At 47.3% G+C, this 12,114-nt stretch overlaps 1 protein-coding gene across 1 annotated transcript in view; it reads right to left on the bottom strand.

Annotated features, from left to right (window-relative positions):
- Window positions 1-11,164, bottom strand: part of TGFB2 (transforming growth factor beta 2) — a 64,166-nt gene extending 53,002 nt beyond the window's left edge. The window contains exon 1 of the mRNA XM_010312837.2: window positions 10,265-11,164. Coding sequence (XP_010311139.1) covers window positions 10,265-10,607 — 343 coding nt within the window. The 5' untranslated portion in view covers window positions 10,608-11,164. The remainder of the gene's footprint in view (window positions 1-10,264) is intronic.
- Between the last annotated feature and the right edge of the window lie 950 nt (window positions 11,165-12,114).

The raw sequence follows: 12,114 nt of genomic DNA, 5'->3' as shown, positions 1-12,114 counted from the left end.
ATTGCTGCCATATGCTGTTCCCAGATGACATCTGCCATCAAATGCTTCTATCAATAAGCTACTAAGGTGCTTATTTTTAAAAGTGATTTTTTTTTCTTTGCAAAGCCTTATGCATCTCCAGTGGCAACTCAATAAAAGGGAAAGCACCATATTACAGTAATACATCCCGCTATATCTTGAAGATGTGGCCATTCCCTGAAACAAAGGAATGGCACTTAATACCTGATCCAAAGACTTTTGCAGTCAATGGAAAGACTTCCAGTGTTTTCAGCAGGCTTTGGCCCAGGGCCCTTAATCTGGGGAACATACTCTCAAAAGGCAGAGAAATGGAAAGGTTTGGCCGTATCACATGTATAGCTGGCCTTGTGGCAAGTGTGCATGAGGCAGATTCCTTTCCAGACTCTACCTCAACAAATACACTTCCAGCCAGATAAAATTAAGTCTCCCAATAAACTGGGTAAATAATAGGACTCCAACTTGGAAGGAGGTAAGTTCCTTCAGACACATGATATTGTTGTAACTCAGTCTCTGGCCACCTTTATAAAGATCTCTTTTTCTAGATCCTTTTGGGGCTCTTTTCCTCTCTGATTAGCAAGTGGAATGTGAAATTTCCAAATACATGCCTCCTAGCATCAGGAAGAAATGCAAGCTGGGATGGGAGAATCCAGATTCAAAGAGGGAGAGAAAGCTCAGACCCCCAACAATCTGTTCTGAGTCCATCCTAACTGGGACGAAGCTGCTTGCTCAGCTCCCTTGTTTTCCAAACTGTATATCCTGGCAGAGAGCCTCTCAGTTCCTATCACACCACCAGATCAGAACAGCAGATTTATTTTCACGAAAGCTGGAACTTGTTCCTCGCTCACATACCTAGATGTATGTATGTATGTCTGCTGCAATAGCCTGCCATTATACGCTAGGTAAACACGCAACAAGCACAACAAATGAAAGGTACAGACATCTTTCAGCGTACCTCTATGTTGAAATGTGGCTACTTCACTTCCAAAACGTGCATCAGGAAAAATTTAAGTATAGAGCAGTGATTGGCACAAGACACATACAGCCCTTGCTCTGCCAGGGAGGCCCAGAGCCAACTACAACAGCCAAGAAAACTGGGCTGGATCTCTCAGACGTTGGGCGAGAATGAGAACACCAAGGATCTGCATGGATCCAACACATCTCCAGGCAGTTTAAAATGTCCTATTATGTTGGAGATAACAATACATCACTTATCCTTCCCTGAGGGCAAACATCCCCTATACCCCCTGTAGGCATTTAGATGAAGAAATGAACTGCCAGTACCGCATGTGTCAGTGGACCTGACCCCAGTATCCATAAACTTTGCGTACTAGGTATTCGTTAAGTGCTCTGTTTTGGTATTATCCAGTCAACTGGATTGAGTCCTGCAACAAACCCTCGAAGCATGAAAGCCAGAAACTGTGATGCAAAGGGCAGAGCACTGTCATGTTCATGGGGGGAGCAAAGCTTTGCTAACCTGGGCCACCGCTGGGAACAAGCGGAGGTGGGACAAGGAGCAGCAGCCTGCTGTAGGCTCTGGTGAACGCTGGACCTGCTGTGCCTGCAGCCACTTCTGCCATTATTTCAACCCACTGCTGTATCCGAAGAGGGTAAATTTGCTGCATCGTTTTTACATGTCACTTGGAAGACAGAAAGTTCTGTAGGTGTTCTTCTTCCTAGCCTGCATCTTGGCAGTCCTAGAGAAGATCTTTATGACTGTATGCCCAAAGCCCCAAAAAAGTCATTTTATACATATTGGACAACACCCACTTAAATAAGCAAGGACTCCTACTCTCTGTTCAATCTGGGGTATTGGAGATCATCTGTAAACACAACTGTGGGCTCAGGATTAATAAGTATTATTGCGCAGAAGCCTTCATCAAGTATGGGATTGCTAGGTACTCTCTGACCACTTCAAGAGAGTCAGTGCTGCTGAGACCTGTTAGTTTTTCAGCCTCCTGAGTACAAAGTCCACCCACAGGGCTGGGGTTTTTTGTGGGTTGGTTTTCTTTTTCCACCCCAAGGAATGAAAACCAACATGTTCTGATTCCTATCTTTCAATCATCACTACGGTAAAGATAAGTCACCATCGCTGTTTCAGCTGAGCTAGCTCCTGAATTGCAAATGCTCTCCGTAAACAAAAACAAGCAAGAGAAGGAACTTCAGCAGGCTTAGCTCGCCTTTTAAAATTCAAGGCAGGGGTTTAAAAAAGATGAAGCCAGGGAAAACACTGGATACTAACACCAGCCAAACAGGGAAAAATAACGAAGTTGTAAGCCTGAAAAACTGAAATGGAAAGAATGACAGATTTACTGCTGCATTTGATGCACATAACCACTGATAGACTCTCCCCAGGAAGTGTTGAAATTACCATCACTGAAATGAATCCAGAAGCTAAAAATTAAATTATCTTTCCCAGAACATTCCAATTTGGGCTTTGGCAACAACAGATGTTTTAATGCTCTTAAATATATGCACGCGCGTGTGTGCGCGCATGCACACACGCACACATGTACTTAAGTACAGTATCCTCTTTCACGCAAGACCTCCCTCTTAGTTTTCACAAAGTCGGACTGAACTTACGGTCACTCTGCAAAGTCTTTTCTTCAAAGTCCCTGCTCAAATGCACAACTGTCAGATTAAGCAACCCATAAGGAGTCTTACAGCAGCTCCAAGTTATGAATGAATGGTTATTTGTGAACTCGCCTGTCAAGACAGATGCGGTATCTGTCAGGGCAGTGTGGGTTAGATACGGTGGGAAGGAGCCAAACAAAGTGAAAGGTCAGTATCAAAACGTCTCCCTCCTCCCTCCCCACCTCAGTTTGCCTAAACGACGCCACGGCTTTTGCTGAAGTGCAATGAAGTAGACTATTTTCATGGAACCTAGCGTGCTTATTTGAAAAGCAATATTCACACAAGAGAAGTAAAAGAAAAATGGGTGCAGAGGGGGAAAACAGGAACATTTTGGTGCAAGAAAGCTACAACAGATGGACAAATCCAAGACTGACAGAAAACAACATATCTTTATAAATTTCATCCAACTTGAATCAAGACCACCCTATGGAAGCTGAAACACAATGCATTATTTTTCTTGTATTAAAATGTAGTATTACAAGGTTCACAGGTTAATTCATGTTGGAAGGGACATCTAGTCCAACCTCCAGCTCAAAGAAGGGTCAGCTATGAGGTCAACTTATACTTTATACAATTATTTATAATAACCTGAAGTCAGCATCCCACTGTGCTAGGTCTTATATAACAACAAAAAGAGGCTCCTGCCCTCAGGGGGTTTCAGTGGGAAGAAACTCATCTCTACAGTGAAGATCCTGAATATGTCAATGAGCATCAAACATGAAATTAAAAGGAACCCTCGCTCATTGTCCAAATTAAAACCCGCATGAGAGAGAGATGCTATCCACACTCTCAGCCATAAATCTGCTGCAGGGATGCTTGCGAGGTTTAGCATCTCCTGGAAACCAAACATGGATGCCAGAGAACCCAAACAGCAACTCATGATGTATTCAAATGGAGCCCGTCTTTTCACAGTGAATGAGCAGTCTCTCTGCACTGCTGTCTAAACTCATCCCACCTGACCTCCTCCGCAAAGAGCCAGGAGCTTTCCAAGCAGCATGCATGAACTGCCGTGCTTTTCCCTTTGGAAAACCTGGCTGGTTTAGAGAATGCTATGCTACCCAAAGAGGCCACTTCCCTACTCTGCACCAAGTTGCAGAGCACCAAAAAACATGTAAAAACCTGCTCACCAGACAGGTCTAACGAAGCCAGGTCTAGCACTTCACTTCTCCAGGGCCGATCCTGTGCCATTTGAGTTAAGAGAACCACAGTACCGAACAGGCTCATGAGTCACTCAAATTCAAAAACAACTGGTCACACTGGAATGAGAGAAAACACAACCCTTCACGCTAAGTTTTTTTTCAACTCCTCATCCTCTTGTCACAGACAAATCTCGGCCCATCTCCTCTATACCTTGCAGTTGTGTGTCTTGTACAGTTGGGTGCCCAGCTGCAATCACTTAACAGCAGCAAGGACAAGCGTGGGGGATCTTCTTAAAAAGAAGAAACATAGCTGCTTCAGATCGACTACTACAGGAAGCCAACCGACAGCGATGCTGGAGCTAGGCACCTACTAGTCCACATCACAGATTGAAAGGGAAACAAGCAATGGCCTGTGGTTGAAAGCAGGATGTAAACTTTCCCTAAACAGATGACCAAAACAAACTTTTTAGTCTAAATGAATCAGCAGAAACATCTGTAACACAGTATTACATTAAATAATACCCGGGGAGGGTATCATCCTTAAGCTAGAAACTGCCTGCTTGAAAAGGTGCAGCCTGTGGTTTCGCAACAGGAATGGAAACATTTGTGTGTCTTCACTCATGACTTGTTTTGTCACCATACCCTGGGCTTCCTCTCTTTAGCTGTAATACAGGAGCAGTCTAGCACTGACACTGCAAAGGCAATAGCAGCCAGCTGCCCAACGGGGTCAGGATCATGGGAGTCCCGAAGAGCCTCTTCCTTCCTCCCTAAAAAATCCTGTAAAGCATTTCCTTCTCACTGGGCTCCGATGCCCAAATGACAGATTTCAATGCAGCGAGAGGGATTTGAACTGTCTGGCTTTGTTCATCCCTGCAAATGCGCCATAAACTGGGCCCCAATTCAGGAAGCTAATTAGGCATACAAAGAGCCTTAACATTAATGAGTCCATTCATGTGTGTGAAGCTCCGTGCATGTTTCAGCACCGTGCTGAAGAAGTTCACTGATGACAGTGGCCAGGAGCCCTCATTAATCTTTTTGCTCAGCTCTGGTGCAGGCAAGAATCTCAAACTGACAGCAAAATGCTGGAAGTAGTAACTTCAAAGTAACACAGCCACCCTGAGGACCACTACTGTTCTCACACAGTGCACCAAGGATGAGTCAGGCTAAAACCAGCAGCTAATGAAGATGATGCTCTGTCTTCTTCACACTATCATCTACTCACACCCAGTCCTGCAATTAAGTGAAAGCAGCAAGAGTGGTGTAAGCTCTGGGCACTCCCAGCAAATCTCCAGCCATGAGCAAAAGACAAGGGCACACTTTCAGATAGGTCTCTGGGACTGTAAAACATTCACACTGCCAATGGGCTAAGGGGTGAGGAGTGGCAGGGGCAGTGATGCACACCCAACCTTTTCACTTGCCAAATTAGAGTGAAAGCACCCCAGACACCAGAGATAAACTGAAGGAGGGTTATGGAAAGGACTTGGGAATATTGCCCTATGTTTCTGTCTTGCAGCTCTTCCAACCTTGCAGTGTTCAAGAGGGCGGTCACGGGTCTTTTGCTTTTCACAGAATCACAGGATGGTTTGGGTTGGAAGGGACCTCAAAGATCATCTAGTTCCAACCCCCCTGCTGCGAGCAGGGACACCCTCCACTAGAACATGTTGCCCAAAGCCTCATCCAACCTGGTTTTAAACACTTCCAGGGATGGAGTATCCACAACCTCTCTGGGCAACCTGTTCCAGTACCTCACCACCCTCACAGTAAAGAATTTCTTTCTAACATCTAATCTAAATCAACCCTCTTTCAGCTTAAACCCATTACCCCTTGTCTTGTCACTACACTCCCTGATAAACAGTCCCTCTCCAGCTTCAGAAACTGGTAAGCCCCAATTAGATCTCCCTGGAGATCTCTAGACTGTAGACTTCATCCTCTGGAAGAAATGGAGGGACCATGTACCATGCCAGACCGGCTTGTGGACCTTCCCGTCTCCCAGCTTGGCACCCTGCTTACAGCAAGTTGCTGGTGATTCCGAAGGCAGGCAGGAAACATGTGGTGCACCCCACTATCTGCTCCACATGAGTGGGAGTGGAAGAAGAGAGCTCCCTTTGATTTCAGCTGCCCTGGGTTAGTGCATGAGAGCATGTTATTTTACTGTCCCTCTTAGTATGTAGAGGACTACTGTCCAGACGATTGACTTGCTCTTTTTTAAAGCCATTTGCAATTTCCTGTTTTTTTCATCACCCCCTAGGAAGACTGCAATAAGAGCCATTCATGAAGAAGGAGGAAGGAACTGTTCCTCCCATGTCTCTCCTTGGGGAAGCCTTCACATTGGTTCAGGTCCCCTCTGCAAACCGGAGAGCAAGCCTGGCAAATGCCTCTACAAGAGGTGCTCCAGAGCATGACCACAGGGCCAGCGGAGCTAGAAGGTTTTAAAATAAGGTATTCCTCCTGAGACGGTTTCCATATCATTAACAACATAGGAAATCCTGAAAGATTAAGTTCTGTGTTCTGCTAAATGCAAACACGTGAGTCGCACAGCCGTAGCTGTTAACATCGTGGTAATGATGCAGTCAGTGCCGGAAGACGTGGAGCACGGCTGCTCCTGCGCGAATAATTCTGGTACCCTGAAGACAAGGAGCCCACATACGTATAATTGCTGGTAAATCGAGACCTTGTTGATAAAGTAGAAGCATGTCATTGTGCCCAGCCAGTTTATAATGTTGTCTTTCATGAGGCAAATATACAGCAGAACGACGGTCTATGTAAAACAACGTTCCTGGTACAGAGCTCCTGAGAAGACTAATCCTACCACACAGCCCAGGCTTGTGGAGGCTCCTTTGTGCTAAAGTAGTTTAAAATCCATGCAAAACCAGGACCAAACCCAGAAGAACTGTGATTTCTTAGGCTACTGAGTACTTACAGATCTATCTCCAAGTAAACAGAAAACTTAAAAATGTACCTGCATTAGCCTTAAGCCATCAGTACTGACCAGCTCCTTGGCTGTGATAAAAATCACGCTGAATGAAGATGACAGAATTGGGCCCCAGCCCCTGCACACACATTGCCTGGTTTTCTTGAGTATCCCAGTTTTGCATTAGCATTACAATTTGCAATCCACAACTGTGCTGGCATTATATTTCTGCTTATTATCAGTGCAACAGTGATTATCACTCAGCCTCAAATCAGTAATTAGCTCAACTATCAGGCCCCAGACAATCAATGAATTACTGATAAACAATAAACTTCTAACGTGATCCATTTTTCGCAGAAATTGGTATCAAGCACCTACTCAGGTAACTCTGCCTAGGCACAAAACTTGTAGGAACTCTCTCACATTGTGCTCAGTTCCTATATCCCGCCTCCCTCTATAAACCGCTCTGTGAAACAACTCGATTCCCGACTGACAACCGGACTTAGGAGAGATTCAAACCTGCAGTATCCAATCCGAGCTGTCATGAGCAAAATACAGGCAGGCATGCTTCATGGACAAAAGTTTTTTTGGTTTTTCCAAACCTCTTTGTAGTATTTTTTTTCCGCTACTACTTTTCACGTCTGTTGTTTTTGGGTCCGGCCAGTCCCCGACTTGCTGTATTTCCACATATATTCTGACTAGATGTGCCTTTAACCTCAAGTGGACTGTCAAGCCAGATGCCAGATGCCCCCTTACTTCCTCAGTGCAAACTATCAGTAAACCTTAGCATAACTTTACTTTGAGCCTTAAACTAACAGCATGTGAAAAGATTAATATGAATAAATTCAAAACTAATCAGATCCCTTCTTTAAATGTTGACACAGTATTATTTATATCCCATAAATACCTTCTTGACTAAAATTCATCCCAGGAGATTGGCATCTTGCCAGTTCTATTCATATTTACTGTATTTATACAGTACAGTTGGCCAAGGATAATATTTAAGACAAAATATGCCTTAGGGTATATACAATATCTCTTATAGTTTTCCTTTTAAATCTCCTCATTGCTAAAAATATTTAGTCTGAACTTTACAAAATGCCCCACAAAGACCTATCAGCGATCTGTAGTGATATATTGCTGACTATGAGTATAATTAGAGCATATTTGTAATACTTGGGTTGTAGTCAGTTACTGAATGCTAACAACTTGTGGTAAAAACCGAACCACTGATCTTTCCCATGCCTTCCTTCCAGCAGCTTTTGACCTCCAGTGCGTTCACACTGATTCCCTTCTCCCTCCTGCCTCCCTCCGACGCAGCAGAAACTGTAGAGTTAAAAAAAAAATTCACTCCGACACGTCTAGGAGAAAGTGCCCGTGGCCGCCTGAGCTGCACTTTCAATTTCTTCCTTTAAAATATGGTGGAGCGATTTCTTCCTTTCTGTCTTTTTTGGAAAGGTTCGCTCCATCCAGCATAACTAGAGAGCAGTGGAAAAACAGTTAACCTACTTACTCTGATGTTAGCGACAGCCCTCGCACAGTAGTACTGGATCTGCTGCTAACTGGCCCTCCGATCCCAAACGTCTGATGCACTCTGTTGGTAGATACCTGCAATCTCTTTTGCTCTTCCACAACCTCTATTGATACTTCAGTACAAGTCTGGCCTCTGACAACATTTTAAAAATAGATCCTCTTTTGTCAACACCATCCAAGTCACACACACCACGGATATTTTAATTTTCTGTAAAGTACGTGGCTGCGTTTTGGACTATCGGTTCTTTGGAGCTTGCTGACGCGAGGGAAAAGGACAGGTGTGCTCAGGATGGATGCATTTTACAACTCCCAGAGACTCTCTGTTATAGGGTCAACTCCACAAGCCAAGGCACTGCTACTGGTCTGCCTAACCTCTGCCCGTAGGTACTCACTCCTCTGCTCAGGGCATGACCTGATGGGTCTCAAAACGAAGTGCTGACTTCCATCAAAAACACCAGCAAAATACTACAGCATGATTTCTGTGTTCTCACTACTGGTATGAATTACACTGAACCCATACCCATACCCATTGCTCATACCCACTTGGCTTCAAATATACTTTAAAAAAAAATAAAAAAATAGTATTTCTTCCCCGAGGGTAACAAGGGTGGAATGTATTATCACGGCTATTATGGATGGTGCCATAATTACAATAATAAAATGGCTCTGACTGTCAGGATGTCCTGTACCTGATGCTGTCATTTCAGAATAAAGGAAGAAAGGGAGGCAGCTGCACCGAGCGTGGGGTTCAGATACCTTGGCTGGCATCCTAGGACTATCACATGCAAGACGAAGCAAGCCCCAAAGCTACAACTTGCTAAACTAAAAATAAATAAGAGGAAAACGCAATTAGAAACTCTGGGATAAAGTTACCAAGATGGCTGCATTATCTATTTAAGCAAGAGGTATGCGCTTTTCAAAAACAGACAGCAAGTATATAGGGCATCAAGTGGCGGGGGGGAGGGAAGAGAGAGAAAAGCGAGCTAAATGAAAAGAGTAGGGACTAGGTTTTGGAAATGCGAACGGTGAAGTTATTTTCTGCTTCTGGTATTTCACTTTCCTCGGTATGATGATGATCTAGATTCTTTTAAGGGAGTACGGTGCTTTTTCTTTCTCTTTTTTTTTTTTTCCTCTATACACTTAAACTTCACTACCAAAACAAGAAGGCATGTCATTATGATTATTAATCATTCTAAATGGATTTGGTCAGCACAGAGCATTCATATCCCCCTCGCCTTTTTTTTTTTAATGTACAAAACGTGGCGTGGATCACCAGAAGGTCGTTAAAAACAGCAAAAGGCAGACGGGCTGAGACAGGTTCCAAGAACCAAGGCTACCCAGAAGGGAAAACTTTTTCTGTACCTGTAACGAGAGTGCCCATGAACTGAAACGAGAGGCTAGCTAAAGTGGCAAGAGGAGGGAGGATGTCTATGCCTCCGTCCTCTCTGAGCACCAATCTGGATAGCGGTCTGCGGCACAATGTTCTGGAGGGGCGCAGACAGAAGAGGAACCAGTGACCTTTTTTTTTTTTTTTTTTATTTTTCCCTAAAGACCTCCTTTTCTTTTCAGTTATGGAGAGATGGAAACCTGCCCGATCCAGACACTCCAAGGGAAAGAACAGCAGTGGAAAGATAGTGGCTCTTTCTGGAGGCTGTACACGGGGCTGCGGGGGAGCTAAACGCAGCGCTGGGGGAGCAGGATCCTGGGCGGGGGGAGCTTTGCTCAGGTACACGGTGGTGGAAAGCAGAGGCACCTTTAGGGACTCCAGGGTGACTTCAAAGGGGAACCAAAACCCCGTGAGTCTGGGGGAACAGCCGACCCCCTGAACCCACCCACGCACCCTCCCAGGCATATGTACACACCACCACCCGAACAAAACCTCAGAAGCCACCACCTAAAAGATGCCGAGGATAATAGTGAACTGAGCAAAGGCGGCAGATTATGATGCATGGGGCTGGTATTTGAAGGTGCCGGACGCTGCCAAGCCTCGGGGGCGAAATTACACACACATGCACAAACACAGAGGACTTACTTTCGGGATAAAAAGGCTGCATGTCTATTTTGTAAACTTCTTTGGCATAATACTCCTCGTCGCTCCTCTCCCTTTCGCAAGTGGCGGCTCTATGGTTGGCTTTTTCTTGCAGCAGGTCCCTGGTGCTGTTGTAGATGGAGATGACCTCCGGGGGCACCTCCTCGGGTTCGGGGTACTCGTCCGGGGGGCTGGTGAGCTTCAGTTTGCTCAAGATCTGCCCCCGGATCGCCTCGATCCTCTTGCGCATAAACTGATCCATGTCGAGGGTGCTGCAGGTAGACAGGCTGAAAGCCACGGTGGCCAGATCCACGGTGAGAAACACGCTCAGGAGATAGCAGTGCATTTTAAGTGTTTAAATACAGCGCCCCCCAAAAAAAGAGTGACTTTAACAACGAACAACAACAACGGGAAAAAAAAATTAAAAAATAAAAAGGGGATGTGTGCAAACAAAGGGAAGATCTGCAGACAAAATGCAGTTAAAAACCGGACTGCAAGGAGGACTTGCAATCGAAAAACGCACGGGAGGCGTCAGTGAAAAAAAATACCAGTAATAATAAAAAAAAAAAAAAAAAAAAGCAGCAAGTAGCTACAACTAGATAAAATTCGGGGCTGGAGTCAGCGGGACAGCAAAAATAGGGGAGGAAAAAAACCCCAAACTGATAAACAAACCTGCGAATCAAGTAAATGGAAGAGAGACTGTTCTCAGCGCGCTGGAGGAGCAGGCTGCAAAACAAAAAATTGAAGGGGAAAAAAAAAAAGGGAAAAAAAAAAAGGAGGGGGGGGAAAAGCAGTGATGGGTATTAAAGGGCGCTGCCGCAGCCGGCGGGGGAGAGGGTGCCGGCGCGGCGCTGAGCCCCGCCGTGCGCCCGCGGCGCCCGGCGGCTCCCGGCGGGCAGCGGCACCGCCCCGCGCCCGGCGGCGCTCAGCCCCCGCGGCGGCGCCGGCAGAGGCGCGCACGTGTGCGCCCGGCTGCACCGAGCCCCGGCCCCCGCGGCCGGGCGGAGCGGCAGGCGGCGGCGGCGGCTCGGCCCCGCGGCAGCGAGCGGCGGCGGCGGTAGTGATCCTCCGTCCGGCCGCGTCCCGCAGGCTGCTGCGTGCGCCCCGCGCTGCATGCACCGACCCACCCCCGCCCGGGCCGCTGCGCGCTGCAGAGCTTTTTTTTTTTTTTTTTTTTTTTCAGCTCCCTCCTCTTCCTCCTCCTTCCGAAACGCCAACCCCACGCCGCAGTCAGCGAGGCAGCGCCGCCGCCGCCGCCGCCCCGACAGCCTCCCGCGGATCGCAGGCGCGGAGCGGCCGCCCGGGGCTGGCCGCAGCGCAGCGCCGCTCTTCCCCCCCCCCCACCCCGGCCTTCCCCCCGCGGGGCTGGGGCTGGCCCCGGCGGCGCGGCGCAGCGCGCAGCTCCCGGCGGATCTAGCGCTCCGCCCGGCGCCCCCCGCCCGCCTCCCCCGGCCCCACGGCTCTCCCTGCGAGGAGGGGACGGGTGCCAGCAGATAACATCACGGCCGCGCAGGGAGAGGGAGATTTATAAGGTCTCCCCGCCCCACGTGCTCGCCTCGCCGCGAAGTGACGTGGAGGGGCTGCGGGGAGCGGAGGGCTCCGCCGGCCGCGCCGCCGCCCGGCTATTTATTCCCCTCCGCGCAACCGGCGAGGGACTTGCCGCAGCCCGGCCGCCGCCTGCCGAGGTGCCTTCGCCCCCGGGGAGGGGACAGAGGAGAGGGGAAGGCAGCCCGCAGCCGAGAAGAAGAAAAGCAACTGCGGCCAGGGTTTTTGGTTGTGTTTTTTAACCTTTAAAGCTTTTTTTTTTTTTCTTCTTTAATGTTGCTTGCACCTATTATTAAAGTAATTAGGCC

The sequence above is a fragment of the Balearica regulorum genome, chromosome 3 (genome assembly GCF_011004875.1).
Source record: "Balearica regulorum gibbericeps isolate bBalReg1 chromosome 3, bBalReg1.pri, whole genome shotgun sequence".
Taxonomy (NCBI): domain Eukaryota; kingdom Metazoa; phylum Chordata; class Aves; order Gruiformes; family Gruidae; genus Balearica; species Balearica regulorum.
Note: the sequence above shows the minus strand (reverse complement) of the source record. Positions and strands in the feature narration are given on the sequence as shown.